The following is a 20,594-nucleotide window of genomic DNA, read 5'->3' as shown; positions in this document are numbered from 1 at the left end:
GCCTTTGAGAAGATGTTTCGCTTGGAAGAATTTGGTAACCACATTTCCCATTTCCTTTCCGGCAAGGAATATTTATTTTAATGAGCGTTTTCACCTCCCTCAAACCGCACTGGCTCTTCTAGGAATAAGGGAGGGGGTGGGGGCTTCTGGATTTCGACCCTGGTGGGGCAGGGTAGGAAGGAGGCCCGAAAAAGTCCTCTGCTCAATCACGGTGATTATCCTCCGTCTGGGCCCTGAACATCTCTCGTTACATTCTCCAAAAGGGCTTCAGGGAAAAACACACACACCGAGGCAAGAGACGCACCTTCCCCTCTTCCAACTGCCCGGAGTTAGCTCCCAGGTGAGGCACCCAGGTGACTCCCAAGGTGGCCCGAGGCCCCTCAAGTTGGGCAACCTGTTGGATGGTCACCTGTGAATGGGACACCTCCCAACGCCCTTCACAGAAAGCGGGCAGGTACATTCCCAGACCAGGTGCTTCTCTACCTGGGAGGTGAATGCTAGAGGGGGCTTAGCCGGAGTCCCTCTGCTGACAGCCCTGGAAAGAACTCTGCACGCCCTCAGGAGCCGGCTGTGTCCTCCGGGTTGTGTTTTCGGTCAGGAAGATGCCGGGGAGACCCAGGCCAAGCCTCCCGCTCTCCTTGTGTGCTCCCGGCCTCTCCTTCCTCCCCGCCCTATTTAGCCGCAAGCAAGGAAGGAGGGACTTGGAGGCGGAGGGTGGGGGGCATCGTCCCAGGCAAAAGGGGGGGGGAGGAGGAAAAAGTCCTCTCCAGCAGCTGTATGCGCAGCGGTGGGCGAGTGGCGTCTGGGCGGCCGCGGCTGCAGAGGGGAGCTCCTTATGGTGCCCCCCATGTTCTGGAAGAATGAGCCCCCAGGCGAACAGCCTTCCATTGAGGTGAGCCTGGAAAGCAGGTGGGGGGGGGGGAAATGGGAGACAAAAGGTGAGTTTTCCCAGCCTGGAGATCTGTCCCGGGATGATGGGAGGGCCAGGCTCTGTCCTGCTCCCTGGGGAGGGGGAGATCTGGGGGGGGGGTGTCCTTGTTTGTCTAGCCTGGGGGTATCTGGTAGCCAGGAGCTCCCCTCCCTTCCCTGCCCTGCATTTTTCCCGGGGGGGGGGGAGACTTTGGGTTGGGTCCAATGTTCCTATATGTTCCCTTTTTGGGGAGAGCGGTGGGGGCCTTCCAATGGAGGAGATGTTCAGGTTTCCCCCCCCCCACACACACACACCTTTCCAGGTATCGTTCAATGTTGTTGATTGGAAGGGGGGGGTGTGGTTCTTAAGCGCCAGGAAATTTGGGGATGGGGGGGGCGGAATGCAGCGTCTTGTACCTTCTGGGAGGACGGAGGTGCCCTTCTCTTTTTTTTGAGGGGGGGGTCCCCTCTTCCCGTGGCTGGAGGGAGACAAGGGCAGCGAGAGGGGCGCAGGAGAGCCTGGCGTGCCCCCCCCTCCCCCCAAAAAAACCCCAGGCTGATTGCCAGGTGCGCGCGCGCCTCTCTGGCCCGGCGGCGGGGCTAAATGCAGGTGCTTCGGGGCGGCGACTTGGGGGGAAGCAGGAGGAGGCGCGGCGGAGGCGCGGCTGGTGCCGCTGCTGTCCTGGCTGGGCAGAGCGAGCGGGGCGCGCGGCGGTTGCCTCCGGAGCCGCTGCCCGAGGTGCCCTCGCCCCCCCCCCCACCACAATCCCCGCGTCTCTCCTCTCCTCCCCACCCTCCCCGCCCGCCGCCCCCGCCGGCTGCTTCAGACGCATCGCGCTTTCCGCCTTGCCCGCCGCGCGTCGCTGGACGCCGAGCCCATGGCCGCCCCGAAGTTGCGCTCCGTCGTCCGGACGGCGCGGCTGTAGGTGGGGGGCTGGAGCCCCCCGGACGGAGCCCGGCTGCCGCCAGCCCCGCCGCCACCGCCGCCGCCCTCCTCTGGCATGGTAAGCCTCCGACGGGGAGGACGGAGCCCGGCTCTCGGCGGGCTGGGGTGGGGGGCTCTCGGCGGCTGACCCCCCACTCTCCCCCTCTTTCCGCGGCTCCCGCAGGCCCAGCCCGACGGGGAGGCGCTGCCCGGCGCCCTGGAGAAAGAGGAGGCGCGCTCGGGCGCCAGCACCCCGTCCACGCCGTCCGTCTGCTCGCCGCCTTCCTCCGCCTCGTCCTCGCTGCCTCCGGGCGCCAAGAGCCTCTGCTCGAGCTGCGGCCTGGAGATCGTGGACCGCTACCTGCTGAAGGTAAGGGCGCTGGCGGGCGCGGGCCGGGAGCCGGACCGGGCCTCGCCTAGCGCGCTTCTCCGTCGCCCGCAGGTGAACAATCTGACCTGGCACGCCCGCTGCCTGGAGTGCTCCGTCTGCCGGACGCCGCTCCGCCAGCAGAGCAGCTGCTACGTCAAGAACCAGGAGATCTTCTGCAAGGTGGACTACTTCAGGTAGGGAGGGCCAGGCGCCCGGGAAGGAGGGAGGGAGAGAGGGAGGGCGGCCGGCCCCGCTTGCCCACCGTCGGCGCAAAAGGCGACGGCGGAGCCGGCTTCTCCCCGCTTAGACGGGGCCGAGCGGAGCAGGCCCCGGCCGCCCGCCTTGCTCCGGATGGAGCCTCCGTCCGCCTCCTTCCGCGAGCTCCGCCGCCGACCGTGGGAAAGGAGCCGAGCCGACAGCAGCCGCTTTCCCTGGGGACGGGCGCTGCAGGCCAAGCGGAAGGCTCGCTGCAGCTGGGGGGGGGGGTCCTTGCTAAGCTCTCCCCTCCCTGGGAAGGGACGGAAGAGCCCCAGAGAGCAGCCAGCAGCCGCGGCGGCCTGCGCTGCCCCCAGACCCCCGAAGCGCCCGCAACCCGCTTGGCCCTTCCGATCTCGTCTGCGGCGGGGCAAAAAAGTCAGCGCGGGGGGGGAGCTTAATTGCGGTGCCAGCAATCTCCTCCCCCTGCGGTGACTGGAGGCCGATTCCAGGACCCCCAACGCCGCCTCCCCCCCCCCCCCGTCTCTTCCCCCTCGCTCCGCTTCTGGCTCTCCGCCTCGCAGCCCTGCAAGTGGCAGCCGACGCTTGGAGCATCTCGGCCTCGCCCTCCCCAAACTCTGGAGCCGGCTGGAGGAGCCGAAAGGGCGCATCGCTTCTGGCCCCCGAGAGTCCCGATGGGGCGTTCTCCCCCGCAGCTTTTGGGACCGGCCTGCGGGTCCAAGGAGAGGGGAGGGTGGGCGAACGGATCCTCGGAGCAGACGCTGCCCGAGGGCGCTGGGTTTTTGGAGGAGAGCTCAGCTAGGGGCCCAACATTCCTGGCGGAGGGCGCAAATCGCCTTCCCTTCCCGCCTCCTCTCCGCGGGTTTGCGAAGGGCGCAGGTCTGCCTGGCTCCTTTCCAAAAGGGTTTCGTTCGGAAGCATCCAAATTCGTTGGGGACCCCCCCTCCCCTGGCCTGGGCCACCTTCTCCGCTTCTCTTCCGTTGCAGTGGCGGGGAAGGGAGATCCGTTTTCCCAAATAGAGTAGTACTTAAAAGTTGCGCGCTTCTCCGCCGGGAGATGTGCCTCTGGCGCGGGCTCGGAAAGCAGAGAGCGAAACGCGGCTTTGGAAAGTCGTTTTCTACGGAGGGGCCGACTTGGCTACCCCGGCGGGGAAGGCGCGGCTCCCCCTGGGTCAGAATCGCCCCCACGTTCCTTGCTGGTTCTTGACGGCCGGTTTTGTTTCGCAAAGCGCGTTATTTCGTTGAGTTCCGACCTGTCCGCTCCTCTCCCCTCCTCTCGCGCTCGACAGTGGGGTCGCTTCGGGGTTCTTCGACCCTCTTTCCCGCTTCTAAAACAAGCCGTCTCGGGGCGGGGGGGGGGAGAGCGCGTTTAATCCCGTGGGAGGGCAAGGAAGGGGCAGCTTTTGCTCCCTCGCCTTAATTCGGATCGGATTTCGCACCGGCGACGGGTCGGACCCCAACCGCCGTTCTCCGACTAGGAATCTCCGTTCCCCCAATTCTGAACTGGGGAGGTGGCCTCTACTTTTCCTCTCCCAGCCCTGTCTTTTTCTCCCGGGGAAGCGGTTCCATCCCGACGATCGCGGCGGGACGCGCGTCAGCCCTTCGCTGGTTGTCGGGACTTGCGGCGCGTGTAGGCGAAGCGCCGATTTAGAACGGGACCCCCGCGAAATCCCCTCGAGATAAGGACGCGGGTGGGGCTCCTTTCCGCCTGGAGCGAGCCCAGCGCAGCCCCCTCTGCCTTGAGGCGCCCTCGACGGGTCCAGGGGGGGGGGGGACGCCGAAAAAACCGGGGTAAGGAAAGCCACGTTATAATACCGGCCTGGGCGAGTGGGGCAAGAACTTCCCTCGGCCCGAAGGGAGCCGGACACGGACGGCCGAGCGCTCACGGCCAATAGCGGGCAACCGACGGCCCTGCAGAGAGGCGCTGCTCGACGACCCCCGACCCCCGAAGGCAAAGCGGGCGGCGGAGCGCTGATCGCCCTTCCTGCGCCTTCCTGACTGGGGGAGCACTTTAACCTGGTGGGAATCCGGCCGCGGGATGGCGGGGAGCGCGCCGCAGAGAAAGGAGACGGTGAGGTTTGCACACTCCCGGGCAGGCGAGAGATATTTCCGCGGAGAGATTTCCTTCGGGGCGCCCGCCCAGCTGCTTCGGGAATCCTTCCCTCCTTTCCCGCCTCTCCCGGAATCCCGAAGGACTTAAGGGGCTGAACCTGTCTCGGGTGATCGTAGGTGTGTGTGTGGGGGATCCAGCCGTGTCTGATGGTGATATCTGGAGAGGAACCGATTTGGGTGCCCCGCCGGCTCTGGTGCTCTCAACCAAGATGCCGCCTGCGAGACCCGGTGGGAGAGAACCCCCAAAAGGAAGCGGGGAGCAGGATTCCCATAAGGGCCGCCTTCTTCCTTCTTCGGAGCCTCTTGCCCAGCTCTGCCGACCTCCCCGGCAGGCTGGGAAGATCCCTCCGAGCTCCTACAGGCTGGGATCTGCCCACCCGTGGCCTTTTCCTCCCAAGAACCGGAGCTCTCCGAAGGCTCCGCAGAAAAAGAACCGGCAGCTTTAATGAAGAGAGCCGGCAGACGTCATTTCTAATATTAGCAGCCGCCCTGGGGCAACTTAAAAAAAAATCACCTCTCTCCCCCCCCCCCCCAGATTTGGGGGGTTCCCAGTTTTAGGTTTTTAATTCCTTGCCCAGATAAATCATGGAAAAGGGGAAATGCAGGAAAGAAAGAAAAACATGCTACCCATTTGCCTTGTTTTTGGACGTTAAGATGAGTTAAGACAGCGGATTAATTCTTGGGCTAAGATTTCTGCCTCTACTCTTTTGGTGATGGCCTCCACCAGCAGTTCAGTCAATGAAACAAAAATTATTAGTAAGTTAGAAGAAGAGAAGTCTGCTTCTCGCTGGCCGGGTGTGTGTATATATGATAAGGTAGGACTGTTCCCAGAACCCTTCCTTCCAGGGTTCAGCTTCCCAAAATGGGCCCTGGGCTTTCGGATCAGGCTTGGCGCTAGATGTTGGAAAATCAATTTATAATGATGAGATTTGGAAAGCTGAGGAATATCCTGAGGTTGCTGTGGTGTTTTCTTGAAATTTTGGATAATGATTTTATTTTATTCTTATGATCTGGGGATAACTAGTTACTGAAATATTTTGGAATGCAAAATCTCAGCCAGGGTTTTCTCTGCCTGTTGAGGTGATGAGCCCATTGTGGATTTACAGGGTAGTTCTGTGGAAGGCTGTTATTACCTGGGGGGCTGCCATAGGTACTGGAGGGAAGCAGTGGTACCTGTAGACAGGGGATTTACCATATAGCCACTATCCTGTAGTTATCTACGAGACCGCCTCCTGCCACATACCTCCCAGCATCCGATAAGATCTCCCAGGATGGGCCTTCTCCGGGTGCCGTCGACTAGACAATGTCGTCTGGCGACTCCTCGGGGGAGAGCCTTCTCTGTAGCGGCCCCGGCCCTATGGAACCATCTACCCCCTGAGATCCGGACCCTCCCCACTCTCTTGGCCTTCCGAAAGTCTACTAAGACCTGGCTATTCCGGCAGGCCTGGGGCTGTTGACCTCTTGAATGAGGTCCAGCCCCACTAAGCTTGAGTGCATGTTGTGTTCTTTTAACTTGCTTGTCTTTGCATTTTAAATTTTCTTAGTATTTTTTAAAACTGTTTTTATGTAAGCCGCCCGGAGTCCTTCGGGATTGGGCGGCATACAAATTTATTAAATCTTGAATCTATTTATGGAGATCCGTTTGGGAGAGTGGAATTTCTTCTTAATACAGATGACGATTTATTATTATTCACAATTTAGTCCATTGACAGCTCCATTCCCTTCTTTTTTTACATTCAGATTTTTTCCCCCCAAAAAGAAAGCAATAAGAAGGGAATTCTTTCAGTTGTGTTACAGATAATTTCCAGCATTAAATAGGTGAGGGAAGAAGACATTGGGAATGTGGGCAGAGAGAGGAGAAATGTTAATTTTGGGCTGCTTGGAGTGTCTCTGTGTGTGTGGGGGAAATCTACCACTGGTGAGATAGAGAAGCAGAACAGAGAGTTTTAAACGGAAGGCCCTCTGTGGTGGGCCAGAGATTGGACTATGTGGGTCTCTCTCGGCAAACACGAACACTGTTTCTGTGCGAGCGTTCCCTCTGCCTTATTCTGTTATTCAGTCCTCGCCCTTCAAATCCTTCCGACAGCATCCCAGCCTGAGAAAGCAGAGTTGGTGGGGATGGAGCGTTTCTTGGTTTCTTTTAAAAATCGGAGCTTCTCCCAGCTTCCTCTACGCTGGAAGTCCTGGCGTTCAGAAGGGGTTCTAGAGGCTTTTGTTTAAATTAAACGCGTCCCGATTTAGCGTGGTGCCAGACTTAAGTGCAGGGCGCTAATTTAAACCTGAAAGCCGCGCTGTTTCCCTATTGTCGCCTGGCTGCCTCTGAAGAGCAAAACGCTGCAGGAGAATTTCCGTGAGTCTGCTGGCTCTCACCTTGGATCCGCCTGGCTTGGGCTGAGGGAGCAGATCCCGAGGCTTCCTTAAGAGGTCTGACTATCAGGATCTTTGGCCTACCTCCTTTTAAGAACAATTCAATAATAAGCCCTCCGATTACTGTGTCACATTTACTTCGCTTTCCCTGACATCTGCCAGGTTTCATTTTTCTTCCTTTTGTACTTCATGATTCTTCAAAATGCTTTTTATTTTTAAAGTGCTTTAAACAACTGCGTCCATACGGGACAAGTTTTACAAGAATAGAAATTCTTTGTTAAAACAATTTGGGCAAATTTATTAGTCTAAATTCCTGTTTTGTTTTTTTTAAAAGAAGATAAATCTTTAGAAAGGGGTTCCTCTGCATGTGAGGCAGAGAAGCAGGAGGACATAATGAAGTAATGCTGTTAATTGGGTGAAATGTCACCTGTGATGAACATCAGTTATAATCGATGTATTGAAACCTCTTAACTGACGGCGTTGGCAACTTCTAGTTAAGATATGGTTACAGAGTGAGATAGGTGGTATAAATTTAACCCCAAAATCTCTGAAAAAGAAGCTATTTTGTTGGCAAAGATCTGGGCCTTTCCCAAAGCAGGAATGAAAAATTAATTATCATTAGATAATTATTATTAGATGCTTGTCGGTGCAACTAAACCAAGCATCCCATTACCGGCTCACTACATGCCCCGTATGTGAGAAATTAGCCATCGGTCCCCCACCTTTTTTTTCTGCCTCCCCCCTTGAAGAAAAATTAAGAATTAAAAAACCACCGGTATTGAGTCTGCTCTGGGACAAAACCAATTAAATATGTGAGGTGGGTTTTTTATTTTTATTTTTTCTGCATTACTTGGGCCAAAAGGATGGAGGATCAGATAGATGCCAACTCAGGTCAGGTTTTCCAGGACCAATTTCACGTCCTTGTTACTGACGGTGGTTTGGGGGCCTGGTGAGCTCTCCCTCTCTCTGTCTTTGGTGAGAAATCAAATTAAAAAATGGATGGTTTGGGGGGAGCTGAATCTTAAGAGTTTGCAGTTGCTTGTTAATTTCTGCAAGGAGGACTTTTGGTCTGATACGCTCTGCTCTGGCTCCCCTTGTGCCAATGCTCAGGAAGTCGGATGGTGGATGGGGGGCGGGGAGTGTCAGAAGGTGGCTAGTCCTCAGCATCTCCTGCCCAGCATCTCACAGCCGCCTGCGGCTGTGTGTGTTGGGCTTCCAAGCAGCCTGTGATCACTCAAACAAGTGAGCCAAGGAATGTATTGTGCATGCATTCTTTTGCCCGGCTCTCCCTTTCATTAGAATCAGACCCCTTCCGAGGAGGGGAACGTACAGAGGGCAAAGCCCACCCCCCACGCGGTGTTTGTGTGTGTAACTGGTGCCTAGTGTCTTGAATGCATGCGAGGGAATTCTGCAAAATGGGTCCTTCTACCGGCGTGGTTTGCAGCCATCTGCAAAGAAGGACGAGCGAGGGGCTATTTCAGACTTGGGCATCCTTGCTGTTACTTGCTGTTGGGCAACCAGCTGTTACTCCTTTGATGCATTCTGCCAGAAAGCTTGTTAGCGGCTGGAATCTTGTTCCGCCTAATGAAAGGGAAGAGAAGACAATTTTGAACCAGGATTGGGGAAAAAATCCTCCTGCCATGAAACCTAACGAGAGGGCCCTATTTTTGGGATTGTCGCAAGCTCCCTGTGACTTCAGCCTCTTTTATGACATTGGTGGTTTAGGGGCAGTTTTAAAGTCCAACTTTCTTTCTTTTCTTTCTTTTTTTTAGCATAAAAGCCCAATTCTCAAAATATCTGCTTTTACACTAGCCCTCAAAGCGATCTCAGTCGATGGTACGAGCCGGTTTTCTGCAAACTAATATGTCTCACCATGTTTGGGGTCGAGAATGCTGCGTTGCTGATGTTTTGCCCTTCAGGGGATTTGGCACTTCTGTATCTGGGGCAGAAAGTTGGAAGAGTTTTGAAAAACAAAAACGACTCCGCTTTTGAACAGTTGTAGCCATTCAGCGTCTCCTCTCCTTTTTTCAGTCGGTTTGGTACCAAATGTGCTCGCTGCGGGAGGCAGATCTACGCCAGCGACTGGGTGCGGAGAGCTCGGGGCAATGCCTACCACCTGGCCTGCTTCGCCTGCTTCTCTTGCAAGAGGCAGCTGTCCACGGGGGAAGAGTTTGGCCTGGTGGAGGAGAAGGTACTATGCCGGATTCACTACGACACCATGGTGGAGAACCTCAAGCGGGCAGCAGAGAACGGTAGGTAGCCCTCTCAACCCGTCCTCCCGGGTGCTTTGTGGCTCGTCCTTGAGTGCATGGTCTCTTCCACGACGGTCTCAAGAACCTCCTCAAGTCTCTCCTTCCTTCACATCTGTTTGACTTAGGCCAGTGTTTCCCAACCTTGGCAACTTGAAGATGTCCGGACTTCAACTCCCAGAATTCCCCAGCCAGCGAATGCTGGCTGGGGAATTCTGGGAGTTGAAGTCCAGACATCTTCAAGTTGCCAAGGTTGGGAAACACTGACTTAGGCCAAGAGTCAGATGCCTTTCTGAGTCAAAATCTCTCCATCCATCCAACTTCCAACCACCAAGGAAGTGGGAAAACCAGAATTTGGCAGGCCCTCTCTTAACGCTTGGCAGGAATTTTGATTTTAGTGTTGGTTTCCTTCCTGAATGGTGGGCAGCTCCTTTAGGATCTGAGGAAGCAGCCAGGACCTCCAAGGGTTGGGTTGTGGGCTACTTGGCCCTTGACAAAATCCAAACAGTTGCCTAGAGGTGAACGTGGGCACTTGGCAAAGCAGGCAGGGTGGAGATTGGCTTGCCGGATCTCCTCCGATGAGTTCAAGATGCGCCAAGGAGCTAAGCGGGATGACATAGAGAGAGTTGGAAATCCGTTCAGTTGAGACAACTTGTGGTGTCCACTTCTGGCTTGCACCCAGGAGGCAAAATGGAGAAGGGTGGCTTTGTGTTAGAGGGGAAGTTCGCACTACACCCAGAGTAGTGTGGGTGTAGAAGCATCAAAGGGGGGGTTCTTAGTTTTGTTCAGGGGGTTTTAAGGCCTTGGGGTTAGAGATCTTATGAAACGGGTCAACCAAAACGGCTCCACCTTCTTTGGTTCCTTGACAATGGAGTAGTTGGCGTGCCATGGTTCTAAAAATTCCTTGGGCCTTATACAGAATTAAACTTGACTCTCTGTTCTGCAGCTACACAGACAAAGCTGGGTCCCCCCCCCCACTCATCCGTGGCAGGCATTTTATCTTTTTATTTGAGCTCCTCTTCTTGAACCACTTCAGCTCTTTGTGACATGAAATGCGCCACTGTGTTTCAGCCTAGGATCAAGGGAGGCAGCAGGGGAGGCCCTCGACGAGGGATTAAAACTGACCCAGCCTGCTGGTGACGTCTCTATTTATCTATTCTTAACCAGATTTATGTATAAAAAAAAACCCCACCTCCCCACTCCCAACTCTAACAGTGGGACTCCGGGCAGCCTGCAGCCCAAACACAAACAATGCAAGAAAAGTCTTGGTTAAAACAAGGAAAATATTCCAGTGGGAAATGCAGATTATACAATAGCGACTAAGCACTGTCACAGAACAGCCACCAGGGGGCTCCGTTCAGTTGCCCCCTGGTGCCTGCCCCCCCCCCCCATGGCTCTTTGCTGAAGACCATGAAACGTGATTCCGTGTCTAAGCTAGCTAGAACGTATCTAGGATTTATCTTGGATTGCTGCGCTCTAGAAATCGCAGGGCAGGCCTGGGTTCCCCATCAGTGTGTGGTTATTTGGAAGGGGCACCGCTGGCATCGCAAGATGTCCCCAGTTCTCTTTTTTCAGTTTTTTCTTGACAAAGATGCAGAGAAAAAATGTTCCAACACTGGGAGTTTTTAAGAAGATGTTGGATATCCATTTGTCTGAAGGGATGTAGGGTTTCCTGCCTAAGCAGGGGGTTGGACTAGAAGATCTTCATGGTCCCTTCCAACTCTGTTATTCTATTCTATTCCTTATTCTCTTCTTTTCTATTCCTTCTTCTCTTCTCTTCTTTTCCTTCTTCTCTTCTATTCTCTTCTATTCCTAATTCTATTCTATTCCTTATTCTCTTCTATTCATTATTCTATTCTATTCCTTATTGTCTTCTCTGTTTGCCGTCTTCTCGGCTCTTCTTTTCCTTCTTCTCTTTTTTTCCTTCTCTTTTCTATTTGTTATTTTATTCCATTCCATTCCATTCTCTTCTATTCCTTATTCTCTTCTATTCCTTATTCTCTTCTATTCCTTCTTCTCTTCTCTTCTTTTCCTTCTTTTCTTCTCTTCTTTTCCTTCTTCTCTTCTCTTCATTATTGTATTCTATTCCATTCCATTCTATTCTATTCCTTCTTCTCTTCTATTCTCTTCTATTCATTATTCTATTCTATTCTATTCCTTATTCTCTTCTTTTCCTTCTTCTCTTCTCTTCTATTCTCTTCTATACCTTATTATCTTCTCTTCTCTTCTATTCCTTATTCTATTCTATTCCTTCTCTTCTCTTCTTTTCCTTATCCTCTTCCTTTCCTTCTTTTCTTTTCTTTTCTTTATCCTCTTCTCTTTTATTCGTTATTCTATTCTATTCTAGTCCTTATTCTTTTCTTTTCCTTATTCTCTTCTTTTCCTTCTTCTCTTCCCTTCTTTTCCTTCTTTTCTTCTCCTCTTTTCCTTCTTCTCTTCTCTTCATTATTGTATTCTATTCCATTCCATTCTATTCTATTCCTTCTTCTCTTCTCTTCTCTTCATTATTCTATTCTATTCTAGTCCTTATTCTCTTCTCTTCTTTTCCTTCTTCTCTTCTATTCTCTTCTATTCCTTCTTTTCTTCTCTTTTCCTTCTTCTCTTCTCTTTTATTCATTATTCTATTCTATTCCATTCTATTCTATTCCTTCTTCTCTTCTTTTCCTTCTTTTCTTCTCTTCTTTTCCTTCTTCTCTTCTCTTCATTATTGTATTCTATTCCATTCCATTCTATTCTATTCCTTCTTCTCTTCTCTTCTCTTCTCTTCATTATTCTATTCTATTCCTTATTCTCTTCTCTTCTTTTCCTTCTTCTCTTCTATTCTCTTCTATTCATTATTTTATTCTATTCTATTCCTTCTTCTCTTCTTTTCCTTCTTCTCTTCTCTTCTCTTCTATTCCTTATTCTCTTCTCTTCTCTTCCTTCTTCTATTCTATTCCTTCTTCTCTTCTATACCATACCATACCATGTCACACCATACCAGGCTTGGCTCAGTTGAGTTGACACAACCGCGGCTCAGGCGCATGGGATTCCCAAGAGACAGAACTTTGCTCAAGTGTTAAAAAGTTTTTTAAAATACTCAAAGAGAATTCTCTCTCTCTCCCTCTCTCTCTCTTTCTCTCTCTCTCTCTCAGCAAATGCAAAAGAGAGAGGGGGAAGAGAGGGGGGTGGGGGAAAGAGGGCGTGCATGGTCCCTTCTTGCGCAGCAGATGGAAATGATTTTGAGAAAAGGGGAAGGCAAAGAAGGAGGGGAAATCTGAAAATGAAAATAATCAATGTTTCTGTTTACAAGGTTTAAGCAAGGAGATGAAAAACAAAATCAAAACAAGATGCCACAGCGGGATGCGGTGGGAGGCCGGGCGTCTGAGCCGCCGGGTTGTGCCTCCTCCTCCTCCTCTTCCTCCTCCTCCTCCTGGTCAGGCTGGCCTGGCAGATGGCTAGGGGTGGACTCGGACCCAGGTTCAGAGGCTTTCTGGGTGGCCCCCGCGGGAGAGAACGGGGTCTCCTTGACCTCCTGCCTGAGGGAGGAGATGCAGAGGAGGCCAGAAGCGAAGGGATGGCCAGGCAGAGAGCCCCGGGAAAGTTCTCCAGAACCTCCAGCCTCAGAGGGGCTTCCAAGAGTCCTTCAGGGCTGGGGATCCTTCACTCCTGAAGTTGGCAGAGCACCTAGGAGGTACGGATGAGAAGACATGACCTCAAAGGTCAGCGGGTCCATGTTGAGAGTCCCTTCTGACATCCTTTGGGGCTCTCTGTCTTGCAATGGTCATTCCAGGTGGCTGTTGAGGTCAGCTTCTCTCCTGCTCCCCATTTTGGCTGGAGGCGGAGGGGGGCTTCAAAGATGGCTGCTCTTTTTTTTGAAAAGTTTCTTTATTTTTATTTTTCCATCACTTCTCTTACATCATTAACCTTCCAGTGTGTCACCTGGGTCCAATCTTTGTGCCATCATACTTAACAGTTACATCATTTTTACCTTGACTTTACCTGTCAACTTTTATTTCAGCTCCTCCCCTGTAATTCTGTGTCCTTTTCTAAATTATTCACTTTTCTGTTTCTTTTTGTCTACATTGGTTTTTCTATCCAGTGGATAAAAACATCCCCATCTCTTATAATGCCCCGATTCTTCCTTCTCTTTCATTGCCAAACGTCAATCTGTTCATTTCTGCACACAGTCTAATTTTTTTTTTTAATTGCCTCTGAGGGAATTTTTTTTTCCCGTTTTCCAATTTTGTGCAAATACAATTCTAGCTGCGGTTATAACACGAGTGATTAAATATACATTTTCTTTACTAAGTTTCAACAGGCTGCTCCATATTGGGCCTCAGAATCCCTCCCTCCCAATCCCTCCCACCTGGGTGGGTGGGAGACCTGGCTCCCCCCCTTCGCTTGCCTTCCCCCTCCCCCCCGGATGCTTTTGGGATGCCAGGGGTTCCCTGCAGGGCACCGTGCCAGCTTAGTGGGGGCAGCGATGGGCAGAGGAAGGTGGCAGCCGAGCGGCGTGTCCTGAACTCTTTCCCGCGGACTCCTGGGAGGGGACGCAAGTCGGCCCGTCCGTCTGTCCGTCTGTCGGAGCCTCTGGGACTCCGACAAAGCGATCTTGCCTTCGCCAGAGGAAGGAAAATAAACAGATGTTTCTGAGGCTGACTTCCATTAATCATCCCGCAGCAACGAGGCCAGCAACTCACGGATAGAAGGAGAAGGCATTCCTTCAGCCTGAGCCAAGATAATTGCCTCTTGATACAGAGGGCGAGGAAGGCCTGGACGCAGCCACTGGTGGCTTCCCACACTCGTGGCTCTCTCTTGCCCCGCCCTGGGGTTGCTCCCTGCACTCCGGAGCCCATGGGGCTGATCCTGCGAGGAGCCCCAATGGAAGCCCCTTCCATTGGTTGGATTTCATTCGTTCAGTTTACCTTGTTATCCCGGGCGGCTTACAAGGCGATAAAAACAGACATAGTGAAGGAATTATAAATCTAAGGTAAAGCTTCCCCTTGCATGTATGTGCCAGTCGTTCCCGACTCTAGGGGGCGATGGTGCTCATCTCCCGTTTCAAAGCCGAAGAGCCAGCGCTGTCCGAAGACGTCTCCGTGATCATGTGGCCGGCATGACTCAATGCCGAAGGCGCACAAAACGCTGTTCCCTTCCCACCAAAGGTGGTTCCTATTTTTCTACTTGCATTTTTTAACGTGATTTTGAACTGCTAGGTTGGCAGAAGCTGGGACGAGTCACAGGAGCTCCCTCCGCTACGCGGCGCTTAGGGATTCGAACCGCCGACCTTTCTGATTGACAAGCTCAGCCTCTTAGCCCCTGAGCCACCTATTATAAATATAGGAGCAGTTCAAAAGGAAAGCGATTATTGAACAGGGTTGCGAATGCCAGAGTTGGCATACAGGGCAGTTTTTTCAGAGGAAGGCGAAGAGGATGACACCAAGAGAAGGGATGAAAGTCACCACATTGAGACCCAGCCCCAACATTTCAAGGAACCAAGGAAAGACATGTCGGTGGAGCCTCCAAGCACGCCTGAAGTCTACCTGTGCCAGGAGAGGTCCAGCTGAAAGGCTGGGAGGCGTTTCGTGCCTCTTTCTACAGCTTCAGCTGATGGGGGGGGGGGGACTGGATTTCCTGTCCATAAGCCCCGCCTGGGAGATAAATCAGGCCCTATGGTGTCTCTCCCCCCCTGCTGCCCCCAGGGTCAGTTTGGGGTCTCCCCTCATCCCCCTCTTCTCTTGCAGGGAATGGCATCACCTTAGAAGGGGCCGTCCCCTCCGAACAAGACAGCCAGCCCAAGCCCGCCAAGAGAGCCCGGACGTCCTTCACAGCAGAGCAGCTGCAGGTACGGAGAGATCCGGGGGGTGGGGGGTGGGGGGGGGAAAGGTGCCAGTTACTGAGGAGGGGTCTCACCGTACACCTCTCCCCTTCCCCCGTGTAGGTCATGCAAGCCCAATTCGCTCAGGATAACAATCCAGACGCTCAGACGCTGCAGAAGCTGGCGGACATGACTGGGCTCAGCAGGAGAGTGATTCAGGTGAGCATTTTATGCGCAGAATTGTCCCCACTCCCTCCTAGCACTGCTGACGTCACCTACTTGGGTAAGGAAATGCCTGCAAGAAAACCGCCAAGCTCAGAGAGCAGCAAGGATCCCGCATATTGGGGTGCCTCCTTCGACCAGCCGGTTCAGAAGTCGAGGTGGCCCCCAGCCCCTTGGTCCTTTCTGGTTACTTCTCTTCGGACCCAGGAAAAGAGCATGAAGCCAACTCTTGGTCCCAAGAAAAACGCCTTTTATTAATTGCCTGTGAATTCTGCTCATTCACCTCCAGCAAAGTCTTTCCAGGGAGGATTTACAGTCACAGACCTTATCTGGCTTAGAGAGCTGCCAGGCCGATCTCTGCAGAACTTGGCAAAGAGTCTCGGAGAGTCACGAACCAATTAAGCGAACTGATTGTCTCCTGCAAACTCCACTCCCCTTTCGCTCCTCTTTTATTCCCTCTGGGAAGGGCCATTCACCGTCCACCTGTGGCCTTCCTCCCAAGTCGGCCCCTGTTCTTTAGCTCTTCCCTTTGTCTGGCCACTCTGCACATGCACACACTGGGAACAGGCTCCAGCTGTTCTTCTGCCTCACTGATAAAGGCCGCTGATAACTGTCAGATGGCCCTGGCCCCCTCTCTGCCTCCGACACAGAGCCCTCACCATAGCCTCCCCCAGACTCCAGGACTGACCCATCTTCCTCCCCAACCTCCTCACTGTCCGAATCTTCTGCCAGCTCTGCCACAACAGGCCACCTGAGATGCTCCTTCTTCCTCCAGGTTTGGTTTCAGAATTGCAGAGCGCGGCACAAAAAACACACCCCTCAACACACGGTGCCCCCCTCGGGGGGCTCCCAATCCCGCCTCCCTTCTGTGCTGCCGGAAGACCTCCACTACTCCCCGTTCAGCGGTCCTGAGCGGGCCAGGATGGTGACCCTCCACAGCTACATAGAGAGTAAGTAGGGGAGGGGGCAGGGGGGGGCTCGAGTGCTGCCGGACAGCCTTACAGGATTATTTCGCTGGAAGTGGAAAGGAGACCACAAGGAGGAGAGCAAGAGAAAAGATGAAGACAGTTAGAAGCCGAGGGTCCTGTTCTTCGCCCCCCCCCCCCCAAGCCTGCAGCTGTGCCAAAATCTCTCCAGGCAGCTCTGAATTTTCTGCATCAAATGGGTCTCTTCTTGGGGAGGGTTGAGAGCCCCCCCCTACTTTCCTGCCAGATCAGAGGACTGCAGAGCATTGGGGGCCCAAGTTGAACACCGCAGTTGCCCCACCCCTGCTCTGCAGGATGAATGAAGCAGAAGGAAGGAAGGAAGGAAGGAAGAAAGGAAGGAAGGAAGGAAAGAAGGAAAGAAAGGGAGGGAGGGAGGGAGGGAGGAAGAAAAAAAAGGAAGAAAGAAAGAAAGGCGGGAAGGAGGGAAAGAAGGAAAGAAAGGAAGGGAGGGAGGAAGAAAAGAAGGAAGGAAGAAAGGTGGGAAGGAGGGAAAGAAGGAAAGAAAGGAAGGGAGGGAGGGAGGAAGAAAGGTGGGGACTAGGGAAAGAAGGAAAGAAAGGAAGGGAGGGAGGAAGAAAAAAAGGAAGGAAGGAAGAAAGGAGGGAAAGAAGGAAAGAAAGTGAGGGAGGAAGGAAAAAAAGGAAGGAAGGAAGAAAGAAAGGCGGGAAGGAGGGAAAGAAGGAAAGAAAGTGAGGGAGGGAGGAAGGAAAAAAAGGAAGGAAGGAAGGAAGAAAGAAAGGCGGGAAGGAGGGAAAGAAGGAAAGAAAGTGAGGGAGGAAGGAAAAAAAAGGAAGGAAGGAAGGAAGGAAGGAAGGCGGGAAGGAGGGAAAGAAGGAAAGAAAGGCAGGGAGGGAGGAAGAAAAAAAGGAAGGAAGAAAGAAAGAAAGGTGGGAAGGAGGGAAAGAAGGAAAGAAAGGGAGGGAGAGAGAAAAGAAAGAAAGAAAGAAAGAGAAAGAAAGAAAGAAAGAAAGAAAGATAGCAAGAAAGCTTTAATGTGCCTGGAAACACACTTGGCAGAAGTTTTCCTTGATGTCCCTGCACACTTTGTGTTCCTCTCTCCCTTCGAACCCACACGCTCGGTGGCAGCCCCTCGGTGCTTGCAGGCGGGGCAGGGCAGGGCAGGGGGCGGGTGGGCCATCCGCCCATTTATGCCCACTGCCACCCCGAATCCAAGTTGTGGTATCTCGTCCTCCACAGGTCAAGTCCAGTGTGGACAAATGCACTGTCGCCTGCCCTACGGAGCCCCCCCTGTGCACCTCAAGGCCGACATGGAAGGCGCCCTCTCCAGTCGAGGGGAGAAGGTAGGAAGGGGTGAGGGGGGGGGCGCCCTGACCGTAACCACGGCGGCTTCTGCAGCCCTCTGTGAGGCTGAGGGGAGCCCCCACCCTGAAGCCCTGATCCAGAAGGCCCCCCCACTTGGAATTGGGGGTCCAGAAGGACGCCTCCCTCTTTCCCAGCGGAGGAGGGGGGCATTTCCAACTCCTGTTCACTTCCTCCCTGATTGGCTAAGCACGAGATCAGGGCCAGTCCCATCGTTCCCGGCTGTTGGCCTGCCTTGCTGGCGGGAGGACGGAGCGGGGATGCGATGGACGGCTCAGCGTGCGCAGCAGCTGATGCGGAGGGTGCCAGGAGGGCTGGGGCGTGGGAAGGCAGCTTCCAATTTAGCCTCAGGTGGCGAGGATGTGGGCTAGACCAGTGTTTCTCAACCTTGGCAACTTGAAGATGTCCAGACTTCAACTCCCAGAATTCCCCAGCCAGCATTCGCTGGCTGGGGAATTCTGGGAGTTGAAGTCCGGACATCTTCAAGTTACCAAGGTTGAGAAACACTGGGCTAGACCATGCTCTCCCTCTCCTCTTTCCGTGCACCCACCGCGTCCTCTTTGGAGGTGGGAGGAGGCCTGTGCAGGGTGCCGTGACTGGGTGCAGTCCCCAGAATCTCTTCCTAGTTTCCTGGTGCTGGAGATCCAGACAGGGGAAGGCAGGGAGCTGGCCTGGGGGAGGCAGGGGAGTCTTCTCCCGAATGGCTTTCCCACCAACCTTCTCTATTTTGGGGGCCTCCGGTGGCTGGAATGGGGAGAGGCCTAGGCTTCCCCCCACAGGTAGGAGTTCCTGGGTGACTCCTCCGGCATCTTGAGCTGATCTCCAGGAAGAGGGACTCTCACCTCTCTGAGCAGGTGGAGTTCATCTCAGGCCCCTCCAAGCAGGGGAAGAGAGAGACACCTCCTGCCGTCTTCCTTGCCCTGATCTCACAAATCCCACCTTCCCAGCAGGGTCAATCTGACATAAGCTGCCTTGGGGAGGGAGGGAGGGCAGATCAGCAGTCCCCTCCCCTTCTTGCTCCCCACTTCTGCAATGCCTCCCAAGCTTCTCTCTGTTTTTTCCCTGGCAGGTGATCTTATTCCAGTATTGATTGATCCTTTCCCTCAATTCCCGGGACTTCTGATGCCGCTGCTGCTTTCAATCTCCCCAGCATTTCATCCCTTGGCCACCGAGGGATCCGCTCAAGATCTTGGCTTCTGGGTCAGTGAGCGTTGAGCGTTGGCCAACGACGTTCTCCATCGGGTGCCACCTGGCGAAGACTCTGCACCTTCTCCGAGGACTTGCTGTGGATGTATCTTGTCTTCTGCTGCCAGTTTAACGGACGTAAGGACGGGCATTGTGCCACCTGGGCTGAATGTGTTCCTTCAAACACAGGACGTGGTTGAGCTCCGACCTTCCGAATCAAGTCAACCAGTTCGTCTCGGCGTTCAGCCAGGGAAACGAGGATGGAAGGTGGGAACTTTCTCTGTTTCGACAGAGGTGGCGGCCACGGATCTCCTTCCGCTGATTCCTTTTCGACTCCCGAGGCTTTTGATTTTCCCCGCAAGCAACATTGTTCTGGGCTTTTTGGGAGGACTGGCGGGGCTTTGCGGCCCTCCAACCAGAGGCTGACCCTCCGAGCCCCTCCTCAAACTCTCACGGGTGCTTCTCATCTCGTCACACAACAACCGTTGGGAAAAACGCCTCCCTCCCTACATCTTGGGAGCAAAAACCCAACGAATTGGGGCTTCAGCCTTGGCCCAGAGCTGAGAAAAATGTTTTTTTTTCTTAAACCCTCCCACTGGCAACATCGAACTTTAAAAATAAACTTGTGGGGTGACAGAAAAGGTGGGACTTTTGTGCTGCCGGGACTGTAGCAAAACTGGAACTTCTCTCTCTCTTCCCCTCTTATTTAATGGCGTTTGGCGTCCTCAGGTCATGCTCTCCCCCCCTCCCTCCTTCCCTCCCTCCCCCTGGGGAGCTCCCGATCTAGGCAGATCCCCCTCTTCTCCCCGGGCTCTGATGGCACTGATTGTGTTCCCTAGTTGGGTCGCGAAACGTCTGCAAGGAAAACCACCAAGCTCAGAAAGCATCAAGGACCCCCACAGTCTTCCTCCTCCTCTTCCTCCTCTTTTCCCCCTTTCTCTTCCTCCTCCTCCTCTTCCACCCCTCCTCCTCCTCCTCTCCGCAAACCCTACTCTCATCTAGCACTGATGACGTTCCCTAGTTGGGTCATGGAACGTCTGCAAGGAAACCACCCATCTCAAGAGAGGCCCCTTCCATTCAACCCATTCTCCTTTATGGGTACGATGGCCCATTCCCATCGCATCCGTGGCTTCGTGGTCCTTCCGTGCCCCTCGGGAGGCTCCATCCACAGAGAGCCCAGCACCCCCTCCTCCCGAGGATTCCCCCGCCCGGAGAGCTGGACCTGGGGGACGGAGCCGCCTGTGGTGTCTTTCTTGGTGGTCCTGGGTGGCCAAGGGCAGGAAAGGGGGCCCGTGCGGAGTGACCCTTGAACTTCCCGGCTCAAGACATCCTCCTGAATTGCAGAGGGGACAGAGGTCACCCTCCCTGGCGGCTGCTGTGTGCATTTTGTGTGTGTGTGTTTCTTTCAAAGGGACGGCAACTGCTTTTTTTGGGGGGGGGTCAAGCAGTGGCTTTGCGGGAGCTGCTTTTTCAGCCCCTCCGCATGAGGAGGAGGAGGAGGGGGGGACCCAAGGATGGATGTGGGGATCAATCCCAGAGGACAGAAAAGGTTTTGTCTTGTTGTTCTCTGATCAGGATATTTTTAAAGACGGTAAACTTTGCTCCCCCCCTCTTGCAAAACTGGAAGCCATTCAGTGGATGTTCCATCCATTCACCCTTCGTGAAATGGAAGTTTCTGGAAAATTAAGGCCTGCCCCCAGAAGAGGAGGATGGGTCCTCTTTGCAGCACCCCCTCGTTTAACTGAAGTCTCCTCCCTGGGCGAAGCCGTCTCTCTATCTACATTGAAAAACACACTCACACACAAACATATAGCTGAGTGAAGGTGCCCCCTGAACTCTGTGCATGCTCAGAGACCCTCCTGGAGGTTGGGCTACTCTGCCCTATTTTTGCCAATACTGTGCCCCAAACGACGCCTCCAGCATTGGGGAGGGG

General features: G+C 53.8%; 1 protein-coding gene across 1 annotated transcript; it reads left to right on the top strand.

Moving 5' to 3' along the window:
• Nucleotides 1–847: 847 nt before the first annotated feature.
• LHX6 (LIM homeobox 6) lies at nt 848–19,546 on the top strand. The gene is made up of 9 exons (XM_032233302.1): nt 848–892; nt 2,019–2,204; nt 2,277–2,398; nt 8,931–9,151; nt 14,875–14,975; nt 15,072–15,167; nt 15,946–16,120; nt 17,354–17,457; nt 18,546–19,546. Exons 1-9 carry the CDS (start codon nt 848–850, stop codon nt 18,564–18,566), a joined length of 1,071 nt encoding a protein of 356 aa, XP_032089193.1. The 3' UTR covers nt 18,567–19,546.
• The last annotated feature ends 1,048 nt before the right edge of the window (nt 19,547–20,594 follow it).

Source organism: Thamnophis elegans, chromosome 16 (assembly GCF_009769535.1).
Source record: "Thamnophis elegans isolate rThaEle1 chromosome 16, rThaEle1.pri, whole genome shotgun sequence".
NCBI lineage: Eukaryota > Metazoa > Chordata > Lepidosauria > Squamata > Colubridae > Thamnophis > Thamnophis elegans.
Note: the sequence above shows the minus strand (reverse complement) of the source record. Positions and strands in the feature narration are given on the sequence as shown.

Bases quoted from the DNA above. Each gene is read 5' to 3' on its own strand.
- LHX6 (XM_032233302.1), top strand. From the start codon at position 848: ATGTTCTGGAAGAATGAGCCCCCAGGCGAACAGCCTTCCATTGAG. The intron at 14,976-15,071 runs GTACGGAGAGAT...TCCCCCGTGTAG, and splicing joins TCACAGCAGAGCAGCTGCAG to GTCATGCAAGCCCAATTCGC. The intron at 15,168-15,945 runs GTGAGCATTTTA...TTCTTCCTCCAG, and splicing joins TCAGCAGGAGAGTGATTCAG to GTTTGGTTTCAGAATTGCAG.